General features: G+C 42.1%; 3 protein-coding genes across 4 annotated transcripts; 2 read left to right on the top strand and 1 right to left on the bottom strand.

Moving 5' to 3' along the window:
* Positions 1-79: 79 nt before the first annotated feature.
* ei24 (EI24 autophagy associated transmembrane protein) lies at positions 80-11,557 on the top strand. The gene is made up of 11 exons (XM_026182450.2): positions 80-252; positions 1,339-1,475; positions 2,869-3,014; positions 3,224-3,284; positions 3,428-3,494; positions 3,580-3,704; positions 5,850-5,969; positions 6,069-6,180; positions 6,590-6,701; positions 9,990-10,064; positions 10,148-11,557. The coding sequence occupies exons 2-11, from the start codon at positions 1,434-1,436 to the stop codon at positions 10,308-10,310; spliced, it is 1,023 nt and encodes a 340-aa protein (XP_026038235.2). The 5' UTR covers positions 80-252; positions 1,339-1,433; the 3' UTR covers positions 10,311-11,557.
* Positions 11,558-12,096: 539 nt separating this feature from the next.
* stt3a (STT3 oligosaccharyltransferase complex catalytic subunit A) lies at positions 12,097-19,061 on the top strand. 2 transcript variants are annotated; one of them, XM_026181759.2, is made up of 18 exons: positions 12,097-12,207; positions 12,919-13,039; positions 13,134-13,194; positions 13,284-13,405; positions 13,522-13,667; positions 14,124-14,214; positions 14,383-14,489; positions 14,575-14,739; positions 14,897-15,077; positions 15,162-15,317; positions 15,406-15,497; positions 15,742-15,897; positions 16,981-17,169; positions 17,301-17,417; positions 17,494-17,596; positions 17,789-17,977; positions 18,138-18,253; positions 18,702-19,061. In XM_026181759.2, the coding sequence occupies exons 2-18, from the start codon at positions 12,952-12,954 to the stop codon at positions 18,738-18,740; spliced, it is 2,118 nt and encodes a 705-aa protein (XP_026037544.1). In that variant the 5' UTR covers positions 12,097-12,207; positions 12,919-12,951; the 3' UTR covers positions 18,741-19,061. The 2 variants fall into 2 exon arrangements, with proteins under 2 accessions (XP_026037544.1, XP_026037545.1); XM_026181760.2 differs by lacking the exon at positions 12,097-12,207 and adding an exon at positions 12,216-12,369.
* Positions 19,062-19,502: 441 nt separating this feature from the next.
* LOC113030361 (uncharacterized) lies at positions 19,503-22,178 on the bottom strand. The gene is made up of 7 exons (XM_026181761.2): positions 22,102-22,178; positions 21,753-21,833; positions 20,978-21,663; positions 20,571-20,889; positions 20,420-20,480; positions 20,088-20,343; positions 19,503-19,992 (listed from the first exon to the last, which is right to left on the bottom strand). Exons 2-7 carry the CDS (start codon positions 21,792-21,794, stop codon positions 19,728-19,730), a joined length of 1,629 nt encoding a protein of 542 aa, XP_026037546.2. The 5' UTR covers positions 21,795-21,833; positions 22,102-22,178; the 3' UTR covers positions 19,503-19,727.
* Positions 22,179-23,015: the final 837 nt, after the last annotated feature.

The following is a 23,015-nucleotide window of genomic DNA, read 5'->3' as shown; positions in this document are numbered from 1 at the left end:
GAATGCTCGACACATGCGTCATAAAGTGGACACACCCCTTAGCATTTTAATGAGCTTTTACTCCACTTTCTGTCTTCGCCTTCCAGTACTGAGGACTACGCTTCCCATGCTCCTTCGAGGTTGGAGCTTGCGCAATTTGTTTTCCACGGCCCTAGCTGCTGGCAGTGGCTGTATGCTGTTTGTTGTGTTTACATTAAGGAAGAGAAAGAAAGAATTTCCCAAGCTATTGTAACACCGTGGCTGTCGCATGAGGTAAGCACCAGACCTTTGTTAAATGTGTGCTCTATCTGTCTGTTAATCATTTGTATGGACGTCATCAGGAAGAAAAAGTCTACAGTTAAATTAGTTGTTGAGCGATAATTTAGCTAGCATCACAAACAGACAAGCTAGTTGAACACTAAAGAAGCGAAAGTCATCGATTACAGGGCCATAGTCAACATGCTGAACTCTATATATGAGATTATGCCAGTTTTAGAGGATTTTTAAGCAGACCACAATGAGCCAGTTAGCCTGAGTGTGTGTTATCATCTTTTTTGCGCTAACCCACTGAGTCAGCTTGCTAGCGTTGAATAAAACAGTATCGCACAGAGACAATAGGTGGACAAACGTTTGCATCTTAAGACAAAGGAGAGGACATCGCTGGTGTATAATGTCACCATGCAACAAATAAGACGATAGCAGCGTTTATGAAACGCACATAAGCTTTGCTTCTCTTAGCAAGGCATTAGATGCTGATAGATTTTGTCCAGAAGTTATTAAGTTGTGATCTATATGAAACTCGTTAGGTATTCTGTAAGAGCACGTGTTTAGTGTGCGGACAAGTATTTTTAGAAAGATATATATCTATATCTATATAGATATAGATATCTATATGTCAAATGTTGCTGATAATGGTTTTTAAAATAAAGACTTACATCATCATCAGCTTGTGAAACACTAAAAACGGTGACCAAATATCAAAACTCTGAGAGAATTTGCCAAACATTGTATTGTTGAACTTTCTTAGTATTAGAAGGCTTTTTCTGATGTATGTAAAACACAAACTAATGGAGGTTTATTTTTATGGATGTGCATGGAAAACTACCAGGTTTAGAAAGGCTACTGTTTGTAAAAGCCAAATGATAAGCTTGTTATACAGGTAGCTGATTCATTGAAGAGGTAAAAACATTAAATATTATGTGACAGTTGAGTTAACAAAAATCACAAGAAAATAGGTCTTCAAGCAGTTGTGTGTCTTAGCAAAGCAAGTAGCAAGAGCTGTTAGCATCTGCATTTCAAAGGTTGAAGGTTTTCCATTCAGCCCCTCACTTTGTTTCCTTGGGTTTTGGTTTGTTGCAGGTTACTGGGTGAGCCCCTCCCTGCCATGAGAGCGGACCACCAGGTCACCAGCCCCCCCTCCTTCTGCAGTTGATGGATCTGCAGCTGGTGCAGAGATGACAGACAGCGTCAGGGCTTTCCTCCGCGATGTTGCGACGGTTAGCAAACACAAAGACACTGCACTCATAAATAATTTATGACATAATGTGCAAGTATGTAGTGTATGCAAACTGAAACAGAAACATTCAAAACAATGGACCCATTCAGCCCTGCTGGTTGAAACAGTAGAAAGAGCGAGCTGAAGATCGTAATTCTGACTGATTTCTGTGACATACACATGATTTAGCAATCTTAATGTAGATAGTATGTTCCATCCATTTGGTGTCAGAGTTTTGGATGTTAAAGTTCTGCGAGTAGCCAGTTTTGAAACTTGGCAGCCGACATCTTGGAATAAGCCCAGACTCTCATTTTTAAGTCTCTTTCTAAATAAAAGTCGAGCGATCATTTCAGTGGTCACTGGGACAGAAAAACTGCTTGTACAGAAACACAAGTCATATTCAATAAAAACAATTTCACAAGTTTGGAAACTTTGCTCTAAGTTTAAAGAGCTTTTTTGCCTCTTAAGTTACACTGTTTAACATCATTAATGCTTCAGTAACGGTCCAGTGCAGAGCCAAAATGAACAGCTTCTCTACTCAACAAATGTCATGCTAATTCACAATGTGGATCCACAGTAGGGACATAACGAGCAGAGAGAGGTGCCTCCATGCAGCAGAAACTGTGTTGAAACCTCTGCTGTGTCCATGCATCTGTGCAAACACGAGGTTGTTTCCAGTTTCAGCACTCACTGAGTGCATAGAAATACTCATCAGAAATTGAATCTGTGACTGAAGTGTAAGAAGAAGAGAAACTCAACCAGACAAAACCTCCAAAGACACAATAATGTTTGCATATGTTTCTCTAAAGAGCTTTACTGTGAAGCAAGTTCATCATAGCCAGGTTTTCTGTGGATTAGCTGGCTTCACAAAACCTAAAACCCCAGGCATTGGTCAAATCAGGACATCATCAGCTCACCCATGGAAATGCATGCAATGAAGCTTGCATCACACAGTTTGAGCTGATGTTAATGCCAGAGGTGGATGTTGCTCTGCAGTTACTGATTCAGCAGATCATTGGCAATGTTTAGGCATTATTCAGTAAGGTCTTTAGAATGACTCATTCTTTTACAAATGTTGGTAAAACCAGACTGCATGGCCATGAGACTGACAGTGTTTGACTTCAAAGATTAAGATGTGTGGCCATGACCATGCAAAGCACAGTTGGCACTACTGTAACTACAGCTGGGCTCCAGTGACGGTGTTATTAAGCCATACTTTGAACCTGTGCAGCCTGAACGTGTCCGGGTTACTTCAAGAGCCTCCAGAAATAATATTTGTCTTTGAAATAATGTCAAATGTTCTTTACTGACCTCACGGGGATCATTCATTACAGAGAAGATTTAAGACTTGTAGAAATGCTCCGACTGTCTCTTTTTGTATTTATGCTCTACAGGGGATCAAGGACTCCATATTGGGGATTGGAACAATCTCCAAGCTGGATGCTCGTATCCAGCAGAAAAGGGAAGAGCAGCGGAGGAGAAGGGCCAGCGGGGCCCTGGCACAGAGACGGGCACAGAGTGAGGAGCGCAAACCGGACAAGTAAGCACCCGAACACATTTTGGTCGCATTTTGTTTTCTTCACTAGTAAATATAATAATGTGTGAATTACAATATGTTATCTAGTTGGGGCCATCATCATATCCACCCTGCAAACTGCAGCACGCTGACAGTTCTCAGGAGTTTGTTTAGAAGCAATGAAATCAAGTCATGCGAAAGTGAAACATTAGTGTTGTTCATTTTTCTTCTAGTGATCCCAAAGTAGCCAGCAGGATTTTTCAATGCTGTGCCTGGAATGGAGGAGTGTTCTGGGTAAGCTTAAACTGTTACTGCCTCAAATGTGAAACATCATTATCCACTAAAGTATCAAAGCTGAATACCAAAGTTAAACAACCACGCTATGCAGGGAAGCACAAGTTAAAGAATAACAAAGGTATTTCTCTTTCTCTTCTCAGCTCAGTCTGTTTCTCTTTTACCGGGTGTTTATTCCACTCCTGCAGGCTCTCACGGCAAAAATCATTGGTGTGTATGGCTGCTGCTCAATCTGGACCAAGTTTTCCGGTGTGTTACGGGAAGCAGATAATTAACAAAGCTGTTTTTACTCCAGGTGACCCCTCCCTCCATGGCAGTGTGTGGTCCTGGTTAGAGTTCATCCTGACGTCCGTCTTCAGTGCTCTCTGGGTCCTCCCCTTGTTTGTCCTCAGCAAGATCGTCAATGCCATCTGGTTCCAGGTCAGGCCCTTCTTTAAAATCAGACTTCCACGCCATGCACACGAGATGGTAACTTTTTTTGTCCCCTTCAGGCATCGGAGACTGTTATTACTTCTGGTGTACGATTTTCTGTAGTAGCATTCCACTTTAGCTCACAGCGCAGTAGACTATACTGAATCAGTGTCAGCTGCTGAGATTTATAAAGCCAGCGCTGCCTCAAGGGCTGCTGACTCTTCCTTTGCAATAGTTCAGACTGCTCTCTCATCAGAAATAGCCCCAAAATGTAAAGAAAGACAGAGGATACAGAGAAGAAGGGGTGTTTAATAATGTTCCCTCTAAACTGCGCGTGTGCACAATTGCGCACTGCTGGCACGGTCTCTGCGCACAGAAAATCTGCGTTGCACACAAAAAAAAATCTAACCTGAATTGAAATTAAAATTAAAACTTTAACAATTCTGTTTTGCAGTGTTAGTCAGTGAGTGACTGGCTGCTCCCGTATGGGATTACAACGATGCCACCTTATCCCATAATCCAGCCAATAATGCGATTCACATTCGTATATACGCAGCTAATCAACGTGGTTGACAGGCTATGACAGCGTCCTTATGTGCCGACGCCGGTGTTTTAGCAAAGTGGCTGATGTGGAGTGAAGCCACGTTAATAACAACGTGTACAACCATTGGAGATGTGAGCAGGACAGACGGAACAACTGACGGAAAAAGTGCACACGTCTGCTGTTGCTCACAGTGGTCCAAGTGTCCGCTCAGGGAGTTTGTGTGTTCGCTCAGACACATGAAAAATTAGAGGGAACATTGGTGTTTAATAAAGTCAGCTGTTAGATGGTATTGCAGCGCTTTATTAATAAAGAAGCTGTAGACACAGATGTTGCTTCTATTCATGGATGAGGCCATATGTGACGTTTAATTATACAGAAACAGTCTAAGGTTAAATTTTTGGTGTCCTTCCTGTACAACTATTTTTAATACAAATTTGGATATTGTGTAAAATGGAAATAAAAGCTAAATATGATTATTTGCAAATTATAAAAGCAACTATTACAAACTAAAAAATGTTGTAATAAAAAACCCCTGAAGTTATGCAATGCTGTGTGCACCTCATAACTATGTTCTTTAGCAAGAGATAAGTAAGTGTAAAAGAGCATCCTGGTAAGTTAGAATGGGGTCGTGATTTTTAATAACTCAACCATACGGTTACAGAATAATGTTTCTCACAGTAAAGAAAGTCGTGATTGGTTTATGCTAGGGTCCCACAGCTTAAAAAAATAACTTTAATCAACCCAACACCAGAAGTAGCACATCCAACACACCACACTGCTGACCACCAGAGGAGACTACCAGCTCATCATCAGGTGTGATTTCCACACGTAGGAGCAGATGAGCCAGGGAAAGGAAAGAGGTCTCCAGAGCACTCACCGATTCAGCAGAACCTAGTGGCATGTGTGCATCATGTCTTTGATCTAACTGAATATGAATCAATTTGTGACTACCACACTAACAACAGAAAACCGAAAATATTGTAAAGTATTTTTTAATGGTTAAAACAGATTAATCACCCTGCTTCCACAAGAAAGGGCTAATCACACACCCTTCTTCTGGCTGATGGAACAAGCACAGTGCCACACACTGTCAGAGAAATGGCCCACTGGTGCTGCCGGCGACTCTCATCGGTCTCATACTCCTGACTCTGATGAGCAAGTGGAAACCAACTGTGCTCAATCACAGAGCTGCAGAAAGGGTGATACATGAAGAGACAGGAGAAAGCAGAAGCACTATGGGATGTAAAATAATATGGCACATAATATTATTCAAATATTCCCTCTATTAATTCAAGTCTTTGTGCACAATATACAAGGCTGAAAATCAATGTGAAATGAGCATTCTATTAAGATCTTAAAAAAGGGCATCTTTGTCAAACAAGACCGGGCTGTTTTCAGCACGATAATGCCAAAGCACAAAACCTCAGACCTGTCGATGAACTTCTGACAAACATTTGTTGTTGTGGTTATTTTGAGAGGATGATATTCGAAAATAAGAACTGGAAAACATTTCCCCAGCAGGGTCAGATGTCCATTACAGAGTTAAAAGCAGTTATACGTCCTGTTTGGCTGCAGTGACACTGATATCATTACGTTGCTCTGTGTTATAGGACATAGCTGACCTTGCATTTGAAGTGTCTGGCTGTAAAGCTCAGCCATTCCCCAGCGTCAGTAAGATCATCGCAGACATGCTTTTTAACCTCCTCCTCCAGGCGCTCTTCCTCATTCAGGTACATTTTATCCTTTCTTTAAAATAAATCTGCATAGCTGCCTGTGTTTCTCACTTTATTCCAACGAGTGTCGCTGTGTGTATTTTTGTGGTCCTCCAGGGTATGATCGTTAGTCTCTTCCCCATCGATGCTATTGGACAGATGGTTAGCCTCCTCCACATGTCTCTGCTCTACTCCCTGTACTGCTTTGAGTATCGCTGGTTCAACCATGGTGAGTCCTCTGTCAGCTTCTATACAGACACAGACTCATCTGAATTCAATGGGAACCTCTAAACCAGGGGTGTCAAACTCAAATACACAGTGGGCCAAAATTCAAAATGGAACAAAGTCGCAGGCTAACATTAATATTTATTGAAAAAAAAAATCTTCCTCCAGATGTAAGAATGAATCTTTTCTTATGTACTCAAACAAGTTTTGCTGAAAAACTGAATATGGAACAAGCAAAGCTTAATACTAAACAATATATATATTAGCTGTATAATACCAGTAGGCCAGCTCTAATAGTAATTTGGTATGGCTTCGCGGGCCAAATGTAATTAGGCTGTGGGCCAAATTTGGCCCGCGGGCCAGAGTTTGACACCTATGCTCTAAACGATGTGTTTTTTTTGTGTTTGTCTAAGGCATCGAGATGCACCAGCGGCTGTCCAACATTGAGAGGAACTGGCCATATTACTTTGGCTTCGGCTTACCCATGGCTCTGCTGACTGCCATGCCCTCATCATACATCATCAGGTTAACACTGCGTGATTTTTTTTGTGATCATTATTACAAGTATTATTTTGTTTGTGGTCCATTTTCCAGTCATGTTTTTTTTATTACACTTTATATATACAGTGGGGCAAAAAAGTATTTAGTCAGCCACCGATTGTGCAAGTTCCCCCACTTAAAATGATGACAGAGGTCAGTAATTTGCACCAGAGGTACACTTCAACTGTGAGAGACAGAATGTGAAAAAAAAATCCATGAATCCACATGGTAGGATTTGTAAAGAATTTATTCGTAAATCAGGGTGGAAAATAAGTATTTGGTCACCTCAAACAAGGAAAATCTCTGGCTCTCACAGACCTGTAACGTCTTCTGTAAGAAGCTTTTCTGTCCCCCACTCGTTACCTGTATGAATGGCACCTGTTTGAACTCATCATCTGTATAAAAGACACCTGTCCACAGCCTCAAACAGTCAGACTCCAAACTCCGCCATGGCCAAGACCAAAGAGCTTTCGAAGGACACCAGGAAAAGTATTGTAGACCTGCACCAGACTGGGAAGAGTGAATCTACAATAGGCAAGCAGCTTGGTGTGAAAAAATCAACTGTGGGAGCAATCATCAGAAAATGGAAGACATACAAGACCACTGATAATCTCCCACGATCTGGGGCTCCACACAAGATCTCATCCCGTGGGGTCAAAATGATCATGAGAACGGTGAGCAAAGATCCCAGAACCACACGGGGGGACCTGGTGAATGACCTGCAGAGAGCTGGGACCAAAGTAACAAAGGTCACCATCAGTAACACACTACAACGGCAGGGAATCAAATCCCGCAGTGCCAGACGTGTTCCGCTGCTGAAGCCAGTGCATGTCCAGGCCCGTCTGAAGTTTGCCAGAGAGCACATGGATGATACAGCAGAGGATTGGGAGAATGTCATGTGGTCATATGAAACCAAAGTAGAACTTTTTGGTATAAACTCAACTCGTCGTGTTTGGAGGACGAAGAATACTGAGTTGCATCCCAAGAACACCATACCTACTGTGAAGCATGGGGGTGGAAACATCATGCTATGGGGCTGTTTTTCTGCCAAGGGGACAGGACGACTGATCTGTGTTAAGGACAGAATGAATGGGGCCATGTATCGTGAGATTTTGAGCCAAAACCTCCTTCCATCAGTGAGAACTTTGAAGATGAAACGAGGCTGGGTCTTCCAACATGACAATGATCCAAAACACACCGCCCGGGCAACAAAGGAGTGGCTCCGTAAGAAGCATTTGAAAGTCCTGGAGTGGCCTAGCCAGTCTCCAGACCTCAACCCCATAGAAAATCTGTGGCGGGAGTTGAAAGTCCGTGTTGCTCGGCGACAGCCCCAAAACATCACTGCTCTCGAGAAGATCTGCATGGAGGAATGGGCCAAAATACCAGCTACTGTGTGTGCAAACCTGGTAAAGACCTATAGTAAACGTTTGAGCTCTGTTATTGCCAACAAAGGTTATGTTACAAAGTATTGAGTTGTATTTTTGTTATTGACCAAATACTTATTTTCCACCCTGATTTACGAATAAATTCTTTACAAATCCTACCATGTGAATTCATGGATTTTTTTTCACATTCTGTCTCTCACAGTTGAAGTGTACCTCTGGTGCAAATTACTGACCTCTGTCATCATTTTAAGTGGGGGAACTTGCACAATCGGTGGCTGACTAAATACTTTTTTGCCCCACTGTGTGTGTGTGTGTGTGTCTATATATATATATATGTATATATATATATATATATATATATATATATATATATATATATATATATATATATATATATATATATATATATATATATATATATATATATATATATATATATATAGTGTACACACACACACACACAAACTACAGAAATATATTCAAAACTAATGAAAGGCACATATTGGAGAACAAAGTGCTCAGAAGTAGGTGCAAAGGACTTGGTCTGAGTAGAGAGTCCGTATGTGAGTGGCCTGAGTGATGGGGGTTACTAAGACCATGGCTCCGACTGGTGAAGAGGGTGGGGGGATAGTGTTTGTTAACAGTCCGAATGGCTCAGGGGAAGAAGCTGTTTGTGAGAGTGGAGGTGTGGGACCTGATTGACCTGAGGTGCCGACCAGCGAGTCAAACAGTTGTTGGGCGGGGTGCAAGGGGTCACGTGGGATGGCCCTGGTTTTCCTGAGACAGGAGGATCTGGTGATGGCCTCCAGGGGTGGCTGAGGGCAGCCAGTGATTTTTAGGGCAGTGTTAATTACCCTCAGTACAGCCGTCCTGTTCTCATTATTGTCCCCTGTGTACCAAACACCCAGGCAGTAGGAGAGCACGCTCTCCACTGAGGAGCGGTGAAGGCCAGCAGCAGCTTCTGGTCCAGGTTATTCTTCCTCAGGACAGGAGGAAGTGCAGCTGCTGTTGGGCCTTCTTTACCAGCGCATTGGTGTTGTGGGTCCAGATCAGATCAGCGGAGATGTGGCGTGCCCAGAAAACTGAAGGTGGAGACAGATTCCGCCTGTTCTGCGTTTATAATGAGAGGTGGACCTGTCTGTGTCTCCTGAAGTTCATTATGAGTTCTTATGTTTTAAGGACGTTCAGCTTTGGGTTATTTCTTGAGCACCACCGGGACAAGTTTTCTACCTCCACCCTTTATGCTGTCTCATCTCCATCAGAGTATGGCAGTGACAAATAGCAAACATCAGAGTCCACACTGATGCCTGGCAGGTGTGTTCACACGTAACAAGGAGGAGTTACTGTACAGTTTTATAGATAATGATAGGAATGATTTCCTGAAGTGTTCTTTATGGCAACGCTGTTGAATTATTCTGAGGGAGATGGAGCTGTGCTGCCTCAGAAGTGCGCAATAGAGATGGGCTGTCCATGATGGAGAGCAGTTTGTTCAGCGACCTCCTAAACCTCACTGACTCAAACGCCTCCAGATTCTGGTCAGTGATGGTTCCAGCATCTCTGGGTCTGTTGCTGACCCTTCTCCCCAGCATATAACAGCAAAACAGATGTAACTCGCTACCACAGACTGGTAGATCTCCACCATCCTGCTGCACTCATTAAAGCTTCCTGAGCTTCATCAGGAAACAGTCTGCTCATCCCCTTCACTTTGAGAAGGAGAGGAACTCCACTATTTATAATTACAATATATTACAAAGGAGTAATTAGTTATAAATAAATATAGTGAATGGTCACAAACATGTCAGAACTTTCTAATAGAGAGGAATCTGGAATTTGGACCTTCTGCTCTGTTTTTAATGGTTTTTAAATGCTATCTTTGTTTCCTATGCAGCGGTTGCTTGTTCTCCATCCTTTTCCCTCTGTTCATCATCAGTGCTAATGAGGCAAAGACACCAACAAAGCTGTAGTGAGTGTCCAACAACACACTGTAAGAACAATAAATAAAAGGATCTATTTCACAAGTGACTGATGTCGATTTCACTCTTCCAGCCACTTCCAACTGCGTCTCTTCTCCCTGGTCGTGCTGATCAGCAACAAGCTTTTCCACAAGACTGTCCACCTGCAGTCATCACTGACGTCATCTGCCTCCACAGAGAGGCTGTCAACACCTCACACCTCCCCGACCCGCCAGAGGCTGCTGCCCACCCAGTGAAGGAGATAGGATAGTCACCAACAAGCGGTTTCACTGAAAAAAAATTTTTTTTTCTTTTTCTAGAAGGATCGCCCTTAATGAAGATGAGTTCAGCTGGTTCATGTGGTTCAGGACAAAGGGTTTACATGTTTTTGTGTAATCTGTGCCGCCTCAGTTACTCATTTTTATCCACCTTTTCTGTGTGGCACAAAAATCGACTGATCTGTGCCTCACACTCAAAACACTTTAAATACTAAGATCCAGACTTCTTTTTACTTTTCTTTCTTTCTTTGCATAATGTGCCATTTGAGTGACTCTCCTTTTAATAAATTACAGCACAAGACATCACAAAGTTTTAATTTCTTTAAGCAAACGTGACTAAAGAAGGATATTTTTCTCTTTGAAGGGGCTTTTTTGTGTTCAGAAGCAAAGCACAGGTGTGTTTTCTTAAAAGTCACATTCCTCCCTCACAGATCCAACACTTTCTTGCACACGGACGTGTTTCTCTATTAAATTCTGCTCTCCTCACAGTCCCGTCTGCAACCTTGTACAGTTATAAAGGGAGGCTTTTTAGTTTGAAATCCCCACAGCTTTGTTTTCAGTAGAGTACAAGCATCGTTTCAGGAGCTGCTATTAAAAGGCAGAGTGACCTTTTTGTAACGGAAATCAACCAGAAATTCACTTGTGTGCATTGACATAACTGTTCCTCTGCGTCCCATCCCAAAAATAAAAAGTCTGGATTCTGCTGTCTAACGTCACAATACACACGGCTACACCGGCAAAGGGCAAGCTTCATTAGAGCTTTTAGTGTATTGATAGATGAGACGACACTGCCAAACCGCTGCATCTTTAACTTTACTTTGACCTCTTCAACGCTAAGCTCTGTCACAAAGGAGTCATGTAGCTCGTAGCTTTACAACAGACGGGTGATCAGCCTCGACTCGCTTGCTGTAGTGCCCCTTGCACCTTAAAGAGAGCTTGATGCAAATATAACTGATCCCCAAATATCATTGGCTGTTTGGTTATTTGTGCTGTACATAATGTTAATACCTCCTGAATGTTCAGTCAGAAGCCCAGCGCCACACAGTGACCCCACCCCAACCTTTGTCTCATCAGAGCTCGTGGATGTGGAGCGGGGCCATGATTTTAAACAGTGTGCAATTATTGTAAGAAGAGCATAGTGTTTGTGCAGACTGATATTTGTGAGTGAGGTTTTGTAAAAGTAATACTTCTAATTTGAATAAAATTGGTCAGTATTCAATATTTGAGCTCTTGTGTTTCTGTGTTTTTTGTTTCTCTACGACATTTCAAACTCAGCATTGCAAAGATAAGGATAGATAAAGGATTTATATCACTGAAAATCAGATTAGGTCCTTGGGTTACACTCCAAATTGTTCATGGTTGATAAAAAAAAAATGTTTCAGGCATCTAACAGAAAGGTATCAGAGATGTTTTGAAAACTGGCTTAACACAGATGCAGATGGACTTTTGTACTTGATTGAGCTAAAAAAGACCTGTGATTAACTGATCACCAAAAGATACAGTGGGAGGATTAATTATTTTTGGGCAGTTTTATTTTAATAGAGAGAGAAAGAAAAACTTTACTCAAAAGTAACACGTTGATTTGTAAGAGGAAACAACGTGAAAAATAATGAGAATGAATCTACACCAACGAAATGAGGTGAAAGTATTTTCAACCAACAGGGGGCTGTGTTCTTTTCTCGGTAAGGACACGTCACTACACTACAGCGGCGGGGTAAGGAACAAAATCTGATTGACATCCAAAGAACCAATAAGATACGAGAAAATAAAACGTTGAATGACACATAACCAATAAGCACGCAGTATGTTCTAGTCGGGGCGGGATTAGCTCTTGGTGAGGGTTGTGTGTGAAAAGTGAGTAGCAGGAGCGGAGCGGGTAAGTGTCTGAAGATTACATATTAAAAAGCGTTAGCTTTTCCAGGACTACCAGTTTTTATTTTCTGTTGCTATATATGAAGGAGATGCAGATACTTCTTTTTAAAAAATAAGCCAGGGAGTTGGCGCGTGACTGTGGTTTTCATTAAAAAGAGGCTAGCAGGTTAGCCTAGCAACTAACACACTTTGAAGTGGATGCAAGCCGGCCTGACGCTAACTAGCAATAAGACGCTGCACAAACTACAACTATGCCTGAATGCACTTTATATGTGCAGTTGTTGAGATCTGGTTTAACCGTATTAGCTGCCGTTCATTTGCTCTTTCGGTGATGTGGGTTAGCTGTCAGCACTTGAGGCTCGTTCTGATAGTGGTGCTGTCTTGAAAGCATGAGGGCTCGTTGGAGCTTAGTGGTTCGACACTTTTCGTAAAACCTTTTTAATGCACATGTGAAATAGACGGGCACAAATCCATGCAAACGGTTTCCAGAGTGTCTACTTCCTGCTTTGTGACGCCACACGTTAGTGCGTGGCCTTATGTGGTTGGGCTGGACGTGGAAGTTAACTCCTGACATCTGGATTGCTGATTCTGTTTCTTAGAACCTGACTTGGAAACATATTCCGCGGGATTTTTATACATGCATAAACATATGTCTAAAAGTGCATTTGTAGTGCCTTTTCTATTGTGCTTAGAACCATTGTCTTTCTCCCATTAGGTAGTACGGGTAGCTTTCCCTAACCTCGCCAAGATGACCAAGCTGGGCTTCCTGCGTTTGTCCTATGAGAAACAGGACACGCTGCTGAAGCTACTGATCCTGTCTATGGCCGCTGTCCTCTGTGAGTCCTCTGCTCGCTGAATATGATAGCATGGACAACACTATACAACACACACATCACAATGATCCATGTAATCTTTCTTTTCCCTCCTCAGCATTCTCCACCAGGCTCTTCTCCGTGTTGAGGTTTGAAAGTGTCATCCATGAGTTTGATCCGTAAGTACTGTCTGCATCATCATTCATTACATTAATAGTTTTTCCTCCTGAAGAGTCCTGTCTCACCTTCACCTTAATGTCACAACCAGGTACTTCAACTACCGTACCACCCGCTTCTTGGCAGAAGAAGGATTTTATAAGTTTCACAACTGGTTTGATGACAGGGCTTGGTATCCTCTGGGGAGGATCATTGGTGGCACCATTTATCCGGGTAAGACCATAAATTGTCGTAAGATTCTCCTGTCGTGTGGAGCAGTTTGTGTGTTACGTGAGTTTTTGAAGGCTCACGTCAAATTATGATGGTGTGCTTCTGTTTTCTTTCTCCAGGACTGATGATCACGTCTGCTGTCCTGTACCATGTCCTACATTTTTTCCACATCACAATTGACATCCGTAATGTCTGCGTCTTCCTGGCTCCCCTGTTCTCCTCATTCACCGCCATAGTCACGTACCACTTAACCAAGGAGCTGAAGGTAAAAAGAAAATCACCCTATAACACAGACACATTGTTCATTAAGAATCATGTTACAGGAAAACAGAGGCGGTGGTTTACGACACCAACTGTCTGCCATCTATAATCCAGTTTTGAGATCCTTCCCAGACGCCTTAACTCCTACTCACATCCTGGGCCATCTGACCTCAGGAAATCGCATGATAGGGTGGGGCCAGGTTTCCCAATGAGCTCACCCAAAACCTTGGCTGATTGTGACCCACACCCATTTTCACACCTTGGCTCATGTGATTAGGTAGAGGACCATTAGGGGGTCCATTCTCCCTCTCAGACTTAAGCTCCCACAGAGCTTAAATGAAAGTGTGTGAAAGTGGCTTAAGACTGTTAGAACAAAACTGAACATGGTAAAGACTCTTTATTGCAGGACTGTGGTGTTAACCTACACTAGTTTTAACTAAGTGTGTTTTTGTCTCTTCAGGATGCAGGTGCTGGGCTCCTGGCAGCTGCCATGATTGCAGTGGTACCTGGTTACATCTCTCGTTCTGTTGCTGGCTCCTACGATAATGAAGGTAACAGAAACTCAGTGGCTGCTCATTTTATTCATCAGTCAGAAAGTGCTTTTTCCCTGGTAAACTATGTTATATATTCAGTCAATAATGAAAGTAAAGCTGTAGCATTAGAGGATATACACCGAAAGTGCAAAACAGTATAATAAGAAAATGATCCTCCCTGCTCAGGTATTGCCATCTTCTGCATGCTGTTGACCTACTACATGTGGATCAAGGCTGTGAAAACAGGCTCAGTGTATTGGTCGTCCATGTGTGCGCTGGCTTACTTCTACATGGTGAGGAGATGCAGCTGATCTGCATGTTGTACTGAGTGCATTACGAGGTGACTTTGGTCATGAAATGGTCTCTGTGTGCATTTAGGTTTCCTCCTGGGGTGGCTACGTGTTCCTCATCAACCTTATTCCCCTCCACGTCCTGGTTCTGATGCTCACAGGCCGATTCTCACACCGCATATATGTGGCTTACTGCACAGTCTACTGCCTGGGCACCATCCTCTCCATGCAAATCTCTTTTGTTGGTTTCCAGGTAAAAAGAACAATCTCATTTCATCACCTGACACACCCTCCTTCCAGGACGGTTTTTTGTTAAAGATTAAAAAGTAGTGATATTCTCATGATGAGAAGTTTCACTTTGCTTTGTATCACACTGTTCAGTTCCTTGTCTCCCTTTTTTCATTTACCAGCCGGTGCAGTCATCGGAGCACATGGCAGCCTTTGGCGTGTTTGGTCTGTGCCAGATCCATGCTTTTGTGGACTACCTGCGCAGCAAACTCAATGCTCAGCAATTTGAGGTGCTGTTCAAGAGCGTCATCTCTCTGGTGGGCTTTATCCTGTTGTCTGTAGGTGCTGTTCTCATGCTGACAGGTAAGAGGATTAACAATAACAGTAATGAATGGGAAAACCTTTCTAAAAGCTTTTGACGTGACATGATAAGCACGTTTCTGTCAGGTAAAATCTCTCCGTGGACCGGGCGTTTCTACTCCTTGCTGGACCCTTCCTATGCCAAGAACAATATTCCCATCATCGCCTCTGTGTCCGAGCACCAGCCTACCACCTGGTCCTCATACTACTTTGATCTGCAGCTCCTAGTCTTCATGTTCCCAGGCAAGGCAGCAAAAGCACAGCGTAGCACTGGCTTAATATTCTGTAATCACTCTATATTTCATTCCAGTTTACCTTTCTCTTCTTACAGTCGGTCTGTACTACTGTTTTAACAACCTGTCGGATGCCAGGATCTTCATCATCATGTACGGCGTCACCAGCATGTACTTCTCAGCTGTCATGGTACTGCTGCCTAAATGCCCTTCTTTTATTTTCTGTAAACGTGTGTGTGTGTGTGTTACACATGCCATCTGAGACAGTTGTTTGCTTCTGGGATTTTAAAAGCAACCTGATAGCATCACTTTTACACCATTAAATGTAACCGAAGCAAACAAGAAATGGTGTCTAGGATGTTGTATGCACCCCGTCTGTGTCATATGTTGGTTGTTTTTGTTTTTTTTAACTGCACTGCTTGTTTCCTCCTCAGGTGCGTCTGATGCTGGTACTCGCTCCGGTCATGTGCATCCTGTCAGGCATCGGCGTGTCCCAGGTTCTGACCACTTACATGAAGAATTTGGACGTCAGCCGGCCAGACAAAAAGAGCAAGAAGCAGCAGGATTCCACCTACCCAATCAAAAATGAGGTGAGTTGGCTGACAGGATAAGCTTGCTGTGTAAGGTGGTGACAGTGACTTTTGTTATGCCATGGTCGTGTTGTGACATGAAATCTGTGCATTCGGACAGGTTGAACCTGTACAAAAAAAAAAGAACTACTGATTATTTTAAATAATCCATCATTGTCAAGCTCTCAGCTCAGTGTTTTATAGTCTTGATTTTCATGTTTAAAATCTTGTCCAAGAGAACACAAACCTTTTCTTCTCTTCTTGTATTTGATATTTCATGCAACTTGAAACAGATACTACACTTAAAGGTGAATTGTTGTATAATTACTGTTAGGTTTACAAACAATTGTGGGATAGGTACACTGCATTGTTGAAGGTTCACAACCTTGACCAAATAAATGTGTTTAGTTGAGATTCTTCCTCATGATTTAGATGATTTTTCAGTGTAGCGATGGGTGCAAAGCTACACCAGTCTGACCTGCACCTGCCAAGAAATATAACTATGCATTTACACAGATCTCAACAGCTATGATAGATCTGCTTGATGGTAATATGCAGTGTGACCTCAGTGTGTTGACAGCACAAAGATGAGACCTCTATAAAACAAAATGGAATTTGCTGCAATTGCATCTAGTTTGTGCTAATGTTAGTATCCTGGCAGTCTTGATGTGCTGTTGACAAAATGTATAGACTCAGTGTTTCCTCCTTCGTGCGTCTCAGTGTCAGTAAATGTTGTTCAAAATTTGTTTGCTCCAAGTCAACATAAGCACTCCATTTTACTTGTGCCTGCAGAGCAATGCAGACACTCCCACAAAAATTATAAGTGCAACAACAACGTTACTCACTAGAGGGAATTAAACACACAAATGAGACTTTAGAAGGTTCTCTCTACACTTTCTCACTTGAGTATTTGGCTGTTTTCACCTTTGAGACAAAACTCAAAGATCAGAGAAATCTCCTCCCATTCTTTATTTCACACTCCCTCAATTTATTCCATTACCCGTTAAGTGGCCCAGTTCCTGGTTTTAAACTACCTGATCCCAAATAAAGTGTAGTAATAATGAATATAAAAGCATGTTGACATGGTCTGTGTAAACCTACCAGGTTGCCAGTGGGATGATTCTGGTAATGGCTTTCTTCCTCATCACGTACACGTTCCACTCTACCTGGGTGACCAGCGAAGCCTACTCCTCTCCATCGATTGTCCTGTCAGCCCGTGGAGGTGACGGCAGCCGCATCATCTTTGATGACTTCAGAGAGGCCTACTACTGGCTCCGCCACAACACACCTGAGGTCAGTTAATCCCACGTGAGGAAGAAAAGGTTGATCATTAAACTATAGATCGTTGTCATGAGTGATCAGCAGTCACAGCCGTTTGATCAGATTTCCCATCTACGTGTCTGAGTGTTATTTTTCCTATCCAGGATGCCAAAGTCATGTCATGGTGGGATTACGGATATCAGATAACTGCCATGGCTAATCGAACCATTCTAGTGGACAACAACACATGGAACAATACTCACATCTCCAGAGTTGGACAGGTGAGCTGGGTGACCTTTAAGGTGAAATTGTCTATGAAATGCTGCTGTGCTGACCATGCTGCCGTTTCTTTTGCAGGCCATGGCATCGACAGAGGAAAGGGCCTACGAGATTATGAGAGAGCTCGACGTCAGTTATGTTCTGGTCATCTTTGGAGGGCTGACGGGCTACTCTTCAGATGGTACGCCGCCTAATACTTTATAACTAGTGCAGCATGTAAGGTGTTGTGTTTTTAAGCTTCTAAATAAGTGAAATTGAATTTTAGGAGTTCCATTTTTTGTCAACTCATTAAACATTCAGCACATGAAGTAAGACATTGCTGTTTGGACGGTTATGAGCACCTTTCTAATTGGTGTATGTGTTTGCATGACAGACATCAACAAGTTTCTGTGGATGGTCCGTATTGGAGGAAGTACAGACACCGGCAAGCATATCAAGGAGCACGACTACTACACTCCCACCGGAGAGTTCAGGGTGGACCGCGAGGGCTCGCCAGTCCTGCTTAACTGCCTCATGTACAAGATGTGTTACTACCGCTTTGGCCAGGTCTACACAGAGGCCAGTGAGTGCTTCTAGTACCTTCTACCCCTAGTCTGATCTATTTATCACTTTATATGAGCCTCCTAAATTCCAACTGGAGGAATGTGATTCAGAAATTAAAAAAACAAAACAAATACACAGCCAGTGGTTTTTCTGATTAATTCTGGTTCCCTCTTTTGCAGAGCGCCCACCTGGTTATGACAGAGTGAGGAATGCCGAGATTGGGAACAAAGACTTTGAACTGGATGTACTGGAGGAGGCTTACACAACAGAGCACTGGCTGGTTAGGATATACAAGGTAAACAAGCTAACTTTGTCTCTATAACAGTTGTTATAGTTCTGTATTTTCATGTTGAGTGTTTGGTTCCAGATTGTTTCCATTGTAGGTTTACTCATTTCAGTTTTTATCACTTTGTTTTTCTGATTATTAGAATATGAGGGGAATTATTGCTTAAAACTGAATCAAGCTTCTCACATGCTTATCTTACATTATAGTAAACATTGTTTTTAATTTAATGAAATGTTATATGACTAAACTATAAAAGCTTAAGTTTACTGATTAATGCAAATTCTTGTGATTTTACCTTTTAAATCACTCAAAGATTAGTTTGTTTGAGGACGGGCTTTTTTTGTTTTTTGTCTTTTTAATAAAGTGACCTTTCCACAGTTTAAAGTTAAACTGTGTAAACATCTAAAATCAGTTTCAGAACAGAACTTTCTAAGCTAAGTGTTCTCCTGTTCTTTAGGTGAAAGATCTGGACAATCGGGGTCTTTCAAGGACATAAGGCGCACAGACAGCAGTGAAAACGGCCTTTAAGCGCACTGAACGCCTTCCTCTGTGGTCAGCAGTCGAGCGGGAAAAGAGTACCTTTTTTATATGCCTTTTGTTTGGGGGAAGAAAATGGCATCACACATGTCTCCTTTTTCTTTATAGATGATTTTCATTTTTTAAATTTTGTTTATAATGAAACATCTCATCTGGGATCAGAGGGAGATGATGTCAAAACGTCCAGTTTGATCTAGGAAGTGTATTTTGCCAAGAGGTGGTCATTTGTGAGCGGTTGAATTTTTACAATGTGGTCAATTAAAGTGGGATTAAATCGGAATACAACTGAGTGTCTTTTTTTTTTCCTTCCCCGTCATTGAAATGAAATGCAGTGTAGGCTGTAGTCAGCTGTTGATATTCAGTTGGATCAGTTTTGTTGGCTGCCCGATCCTCTTGTTTCTCACGCTTTGAACAGTAGGCTAGGAGCAAAAATGTTTGTAGAGTTTACTGCTGACCAACCACGCTTGAGCAGGTAATGGTTCATATGGAAAGCAAGAAAATGATTGGATTTAGTCTCCCCACTCATTTTCTGCCAGGGAACAAATTATCCATGAGCTACTCTGGAAGCTCTGAAATGTGATGGTCCGACATCAGTGAACAACAGCCAATTAGCTGCCAGAATGTAGGGTTACTTATAATTTTAACTCTTGCTCACTTTATAGATGGAAGACAGTTTCAATTCATTACATAGGTTCTATAAAAAGATGCACTCAAGACTTCATTTTTTAAAGACAACTTCAGAAAAGTGTTTAATTGTCATAAAGTGTTAACTTTAGAAAAGTTAGTATTCAAGGAAACAAAGCAGGACAGCATGAACATAAATACAGTAAAATATTTCATATTAGGACAATTCAATATTAAAATCATCTTTAAAGTGTCAATTAGGTTGAGTACCAAGCATTGCTGAATACACCCCCCCTTAGAAATAGTACAAATATAGGTTTCTTTAGAGGCTGGACTTGTCCGGGAGATCTGCGACGAGTGCAGTGTTCTTTCTGTAGATGTAGGCGTTAGGATTATCATCCAGCTTCACCAGCTCAGCCAGCGATGACACGCAGGGATCGTGATCGACGAGCATCTTGGGCAGCTGGCTGGATTTGTTGTGGATGCGGGAGGAGCGGCGCACAGGTGTCAGAAACTTGAGATCATTAATGTTGCTCTTTCTCCTGGATGCACTCGTGCCGACCTCGCCTTCAATTGTTTTTCTGACACTGAAATGTTGAGAGAATCATTTTGTAAGAGTTAAGAACGAAGTGGCTCAAATACTCAACTGAATAGATTTGCAAGACAAAGTTGACCGGCTCACCTTTGCAAGTATGGCGTTGTTTTCACGCTGTATTTGATCACTGATGCATCCTCCATCTCTGGAGTCGTCTCTATCACGTCGTCATCATCACTTTCTACATAATCCATCTCCACTTTCTGATCATCGCTTTCTTCTGCTTCATCCTTCACCTGCTTACCAGCATCCTCAGGCATGTCAATCTTCAGTTCCTCCGCTTTACATTCATTTATGCTGTCCTCCATTTCACTGTTGCATTTATCTGTCAAACCTGTGAGTTCTTATCAACACAAATGACAAATATGTAAACAAAGGCATCAGATATTTAAAGAACTGCATAATGCTGATTATTTTACCATTGCTACATCTCGATGGCGTTTCCATGGCCTCCAAGGCATCACAGAGATTCACAACAATCTATAAAACAAAGGGAGATCTTTGATGTTCAATATTATACATTTTAATCGAGCTAATTAGAGGATGAAACCATGCTCCATTTCTGCTTACATCATCCACTCTGTCTTGTGACTCAGCAGACAGATCCCCATCAGAAGTTTCTAGGTCTAGTGTAGTGTTCATGATCACTGGAGTTTGGCTGGATGCTGTTGGTCCTGCCCTCTGAGTATCTCCACAGGAAACAGTGCCTACAGCAGTGTCAGCGTTGTACATTTCCAGTCTTGGCTCAGGCATGTGGCGTGCAGCAGGCTGAGATTGAAGTTTGACGACAGGTTTTGTAGAAACGTTGGTTTTGGAGGGCTTTGCTGTCGACATGGCTGGTCTCTTGAGAGCCTTACCCTTTGAAGCCAGCCACTCAGCCAGTTTTGCTCTGTAGAAAGCACACAAATAAATTACCTTTTTTTTTTTTTTTTAATTGTTATATAGCAAACATCGCATGTATGTGTGGAACATCTTACTTTCTCTCTTCTGCAGTCTCCATAGTAAATCTGTATTGACTGATAGTGTTTGAGGCAAGAGGCTTGCTGACCTTCTTGTCAGGTTCTGAAATCTGTGTCTTTGGGTTGTGAGTCCCACCTGCCTTGGTGGGAGCCACAGTAGTGTTTCTAGAGCCAGCAGTGGTTAGTGTTGCTGGGATAATTCTTGCAGGCGGGCGAGCAGAGGAGAATCCAGCAGGACGACGACTGCTGGCAGCAGGCTTGGAAACCTGAGCAGGTCCATCAGACACAGACTTGGACCTCACTGGTGCAGGTTTTTGAGTACCATGTCTCTGCATCTCAGCAGCAGATTTGGACCTTCTTCTTGCCATTTTTCCAGGCCTTTGGTTCTCCATTTTCAGTGCTGATGGGTTAGGATCCATCATACCTGCACTTGCCTTCCAAATAGACCCAATTTTTGACTGGACAATCTTTCCTTTATACATTCCTAGAGCATTCCTTGATAACGACACAGCAGCTGGTGCCAGTTTCTGGGCCTCAGGCACTGACCTAGTGTCAGTTTGTTTAGCCTTAGCTCTAAGGGGCTGACTCTTTGGTAGGGTCTGCTGTTTTGGGCCATTTTTCAGTTGGAATGGCACAACAGAGGTTTTCTCTCCTTTTATAATTAACTTTCTTTCATGTGCAGGCTGGGCATTTTCCTTGTTTTCCTGTTACAAAAACAACAACAACATTACATCATGATATCTTCTAAATTCAAGATGGGCTTTCAAAAAAATGTCATGTTATGTCAGCTTACTTTCTTACTGATGTGGTTCCGTCTTGAAACTGCAACTTCCATTGTGTAGCCCCTCAAAACTGCTTAAATCAGTCAGGAATGCTGGAATGTGAGCAAAGCAAGGAATACACTGCGTGATTAGTTATTAACATCATCTTGCACGCGAAGTGCTCGAAACTCAATAATTTAGTAAAACCGACGAACTTAAACTTCACTTTACGTGTTGAATACGCATATGCAGTACTCTGTCGTAAATTAACGTTAGCTAGCTAATATAACCTTAAAGAATACAAGTTGGACATAATGAAAATTTGCCGTTAGTCTCCGATAGTGGGCTAAAGTAATGCTTATATATGAAACACTGACTTACCCCTTCGTTATAATCTTCCAAGAAACCCCTCCACCTCAGCTCCACAGCTCAATCTGAGGGAAAAACACGCCTCGTTTTGCTTCTTCAGGATTTGACTTGGCGCTGCAGCGCTCCAATTGGCCACCTCTGTATCGCGAGAAACCAAAACCAACCAATAAAATATCTCCAAACTAAGCGCGAGAACAACAGATAACGTTATTCTTCCAGCCCTTAGGTTTTTATCCCCCCCTTCTGTTTAAATGTTTGAACCCAAATAAAATTCCTGTAATACCGGTCCGTGCTGACCGATACACACCCAATGTTGCCCTTAAAAAAAGAAGTCGAGACAGTTAAACACCAGCTGTCAGGAAATAGAGTTGGAACAAACGAATACACGAGAGTGTGACTTATGAAAGCCTCTACTGTATTAAGCGGTGCTTTTATGTCAGTCTTCACAAGCCTTTAACTTTGTTTTCTGCACAAGTACATAAAAGCTAATTATCTTTTTAAAATAAGCATAACAGTCAATGACTGTGTGTGATATATTAATATTACGGATCCCACGCCTCAGCACAAACACAAGATACATTTGGGATTATGCCTCGGCATGTTTTCAGAGTTTGAAAAGACCGCTGAGGATTATGGGACAGAAAAGAAACGCGCGCTCATTTGATGCACGTTATTTTCCAAGTCAAGCTACTCAATAACAGCCTTCAGAATAAAGTCGTATGAGCACATAATGGCATATATTGCATACCGAGGCGGCAATTTATAATTTTATCCATGCATTTGTTATTTGTTTGCTTATATGTGTCGCGTTCTAGGCATTTTCATTAGGTCTATTTAAATTCATAAACCTTTTTTGTGCGTAAGCTAGAAATATAGAGTAGTTTTAAAAAAGCCTTGAAAACTGTAAAGTACAGTAGTTTTTGAGT

This window comes from Astatotilapia calliptera, chromosome 10, assembly GCF_964374335.1.
Source record: "Astatotilapia calliptera chromosome 10, fAstCal68.1, whole genome shotgun sequence".
Taxonomy (NCBI): domain Eukaryota; kingdom Metazoa; phylum Chordata; class Actinopteri; order Cichliformes; family Cichlidae; genus Astatotilapia; species Astatotilapia calliptera.
The sequence above is the reverse complement of the archived record's forward strand: the minus strand, read 5'-3'. Positions and strand labels throughout refer to the sequence as shown.

What these genes read in the sequence shown, in the direction of transcription:
- ei24 (XM_026182450.2), top strand. Translation starts at nt 1,434, where the DNA reads ATGACAGACAGCGTCAGGGCTTTCCTCCGCGATGTTGCGACG. An exon ending in GAGGAGCGCAAACCGGACAA is followed by an intron (nt 3,015 to 3,223) that starts GTAAGCACCCGA and finishes TTTTTCTTCTAG; the next exon opens with TGATCCCAAAGTAGCCAGCA. An exon ending in AAGACACCAACAAAGCTGTA is followed by an intron (nt 10,065 to 10,147) that starts GTGAGTGTCCAA and finishes TCACTCTTCCAG; the next exon opens with CCACTTCCAACTGCGTCTCT.
- stt3a (XM_026181759.2), top strand. Translation starts at nt 12,952, where the DNA reads ATGACCAAGCTGGGCTTCCTGCGTTTGTCCTATGAGAAACAGGACACG. An exon ending in TGCTGTTCTCATGCTGACAG is followed by an intron (nt 15,078 to 15,161) that starts GTAAGAGGATTA and finishes CGTTTCTGTCAG; the next exon opens with GTAAAATCTCTCCGTGGACC. An exon ending in TCCGCCACAACACACCTGAG is followed by an intron (nt 17,170 to 17,300) that starts GTCAGTTAATCC and finishes TTTCCTATCCAG; the next exon opens with GATGCCAAAGTCATGTCATG.
- LOC113030361 (XM_026181761.2), bottom strand. Translation starts at nt 21,794, where the DNA reads ATGGAAGTTGCAGTTTCAAGACGGAACCACATCAGTAAGAAA. An exon ending in GAGACTGCAGAAGAGAGAAA is followed by an intron (nt 20,890 to 20,977) that starts GTAAGATGTTCC and finishes TGCTTTCTACAG; the next exon opens with AGCAAAACTGGCTGAGTGGC. An exon ending in GCCATCGAGATGTAGCAATG is followed by an intron (nt 20,344 to 20,419) that starts GTAAAATAATCA and finishes TGTGTTGATAAG; the next exon opens with AACTCACAGGTTTGACAGAT.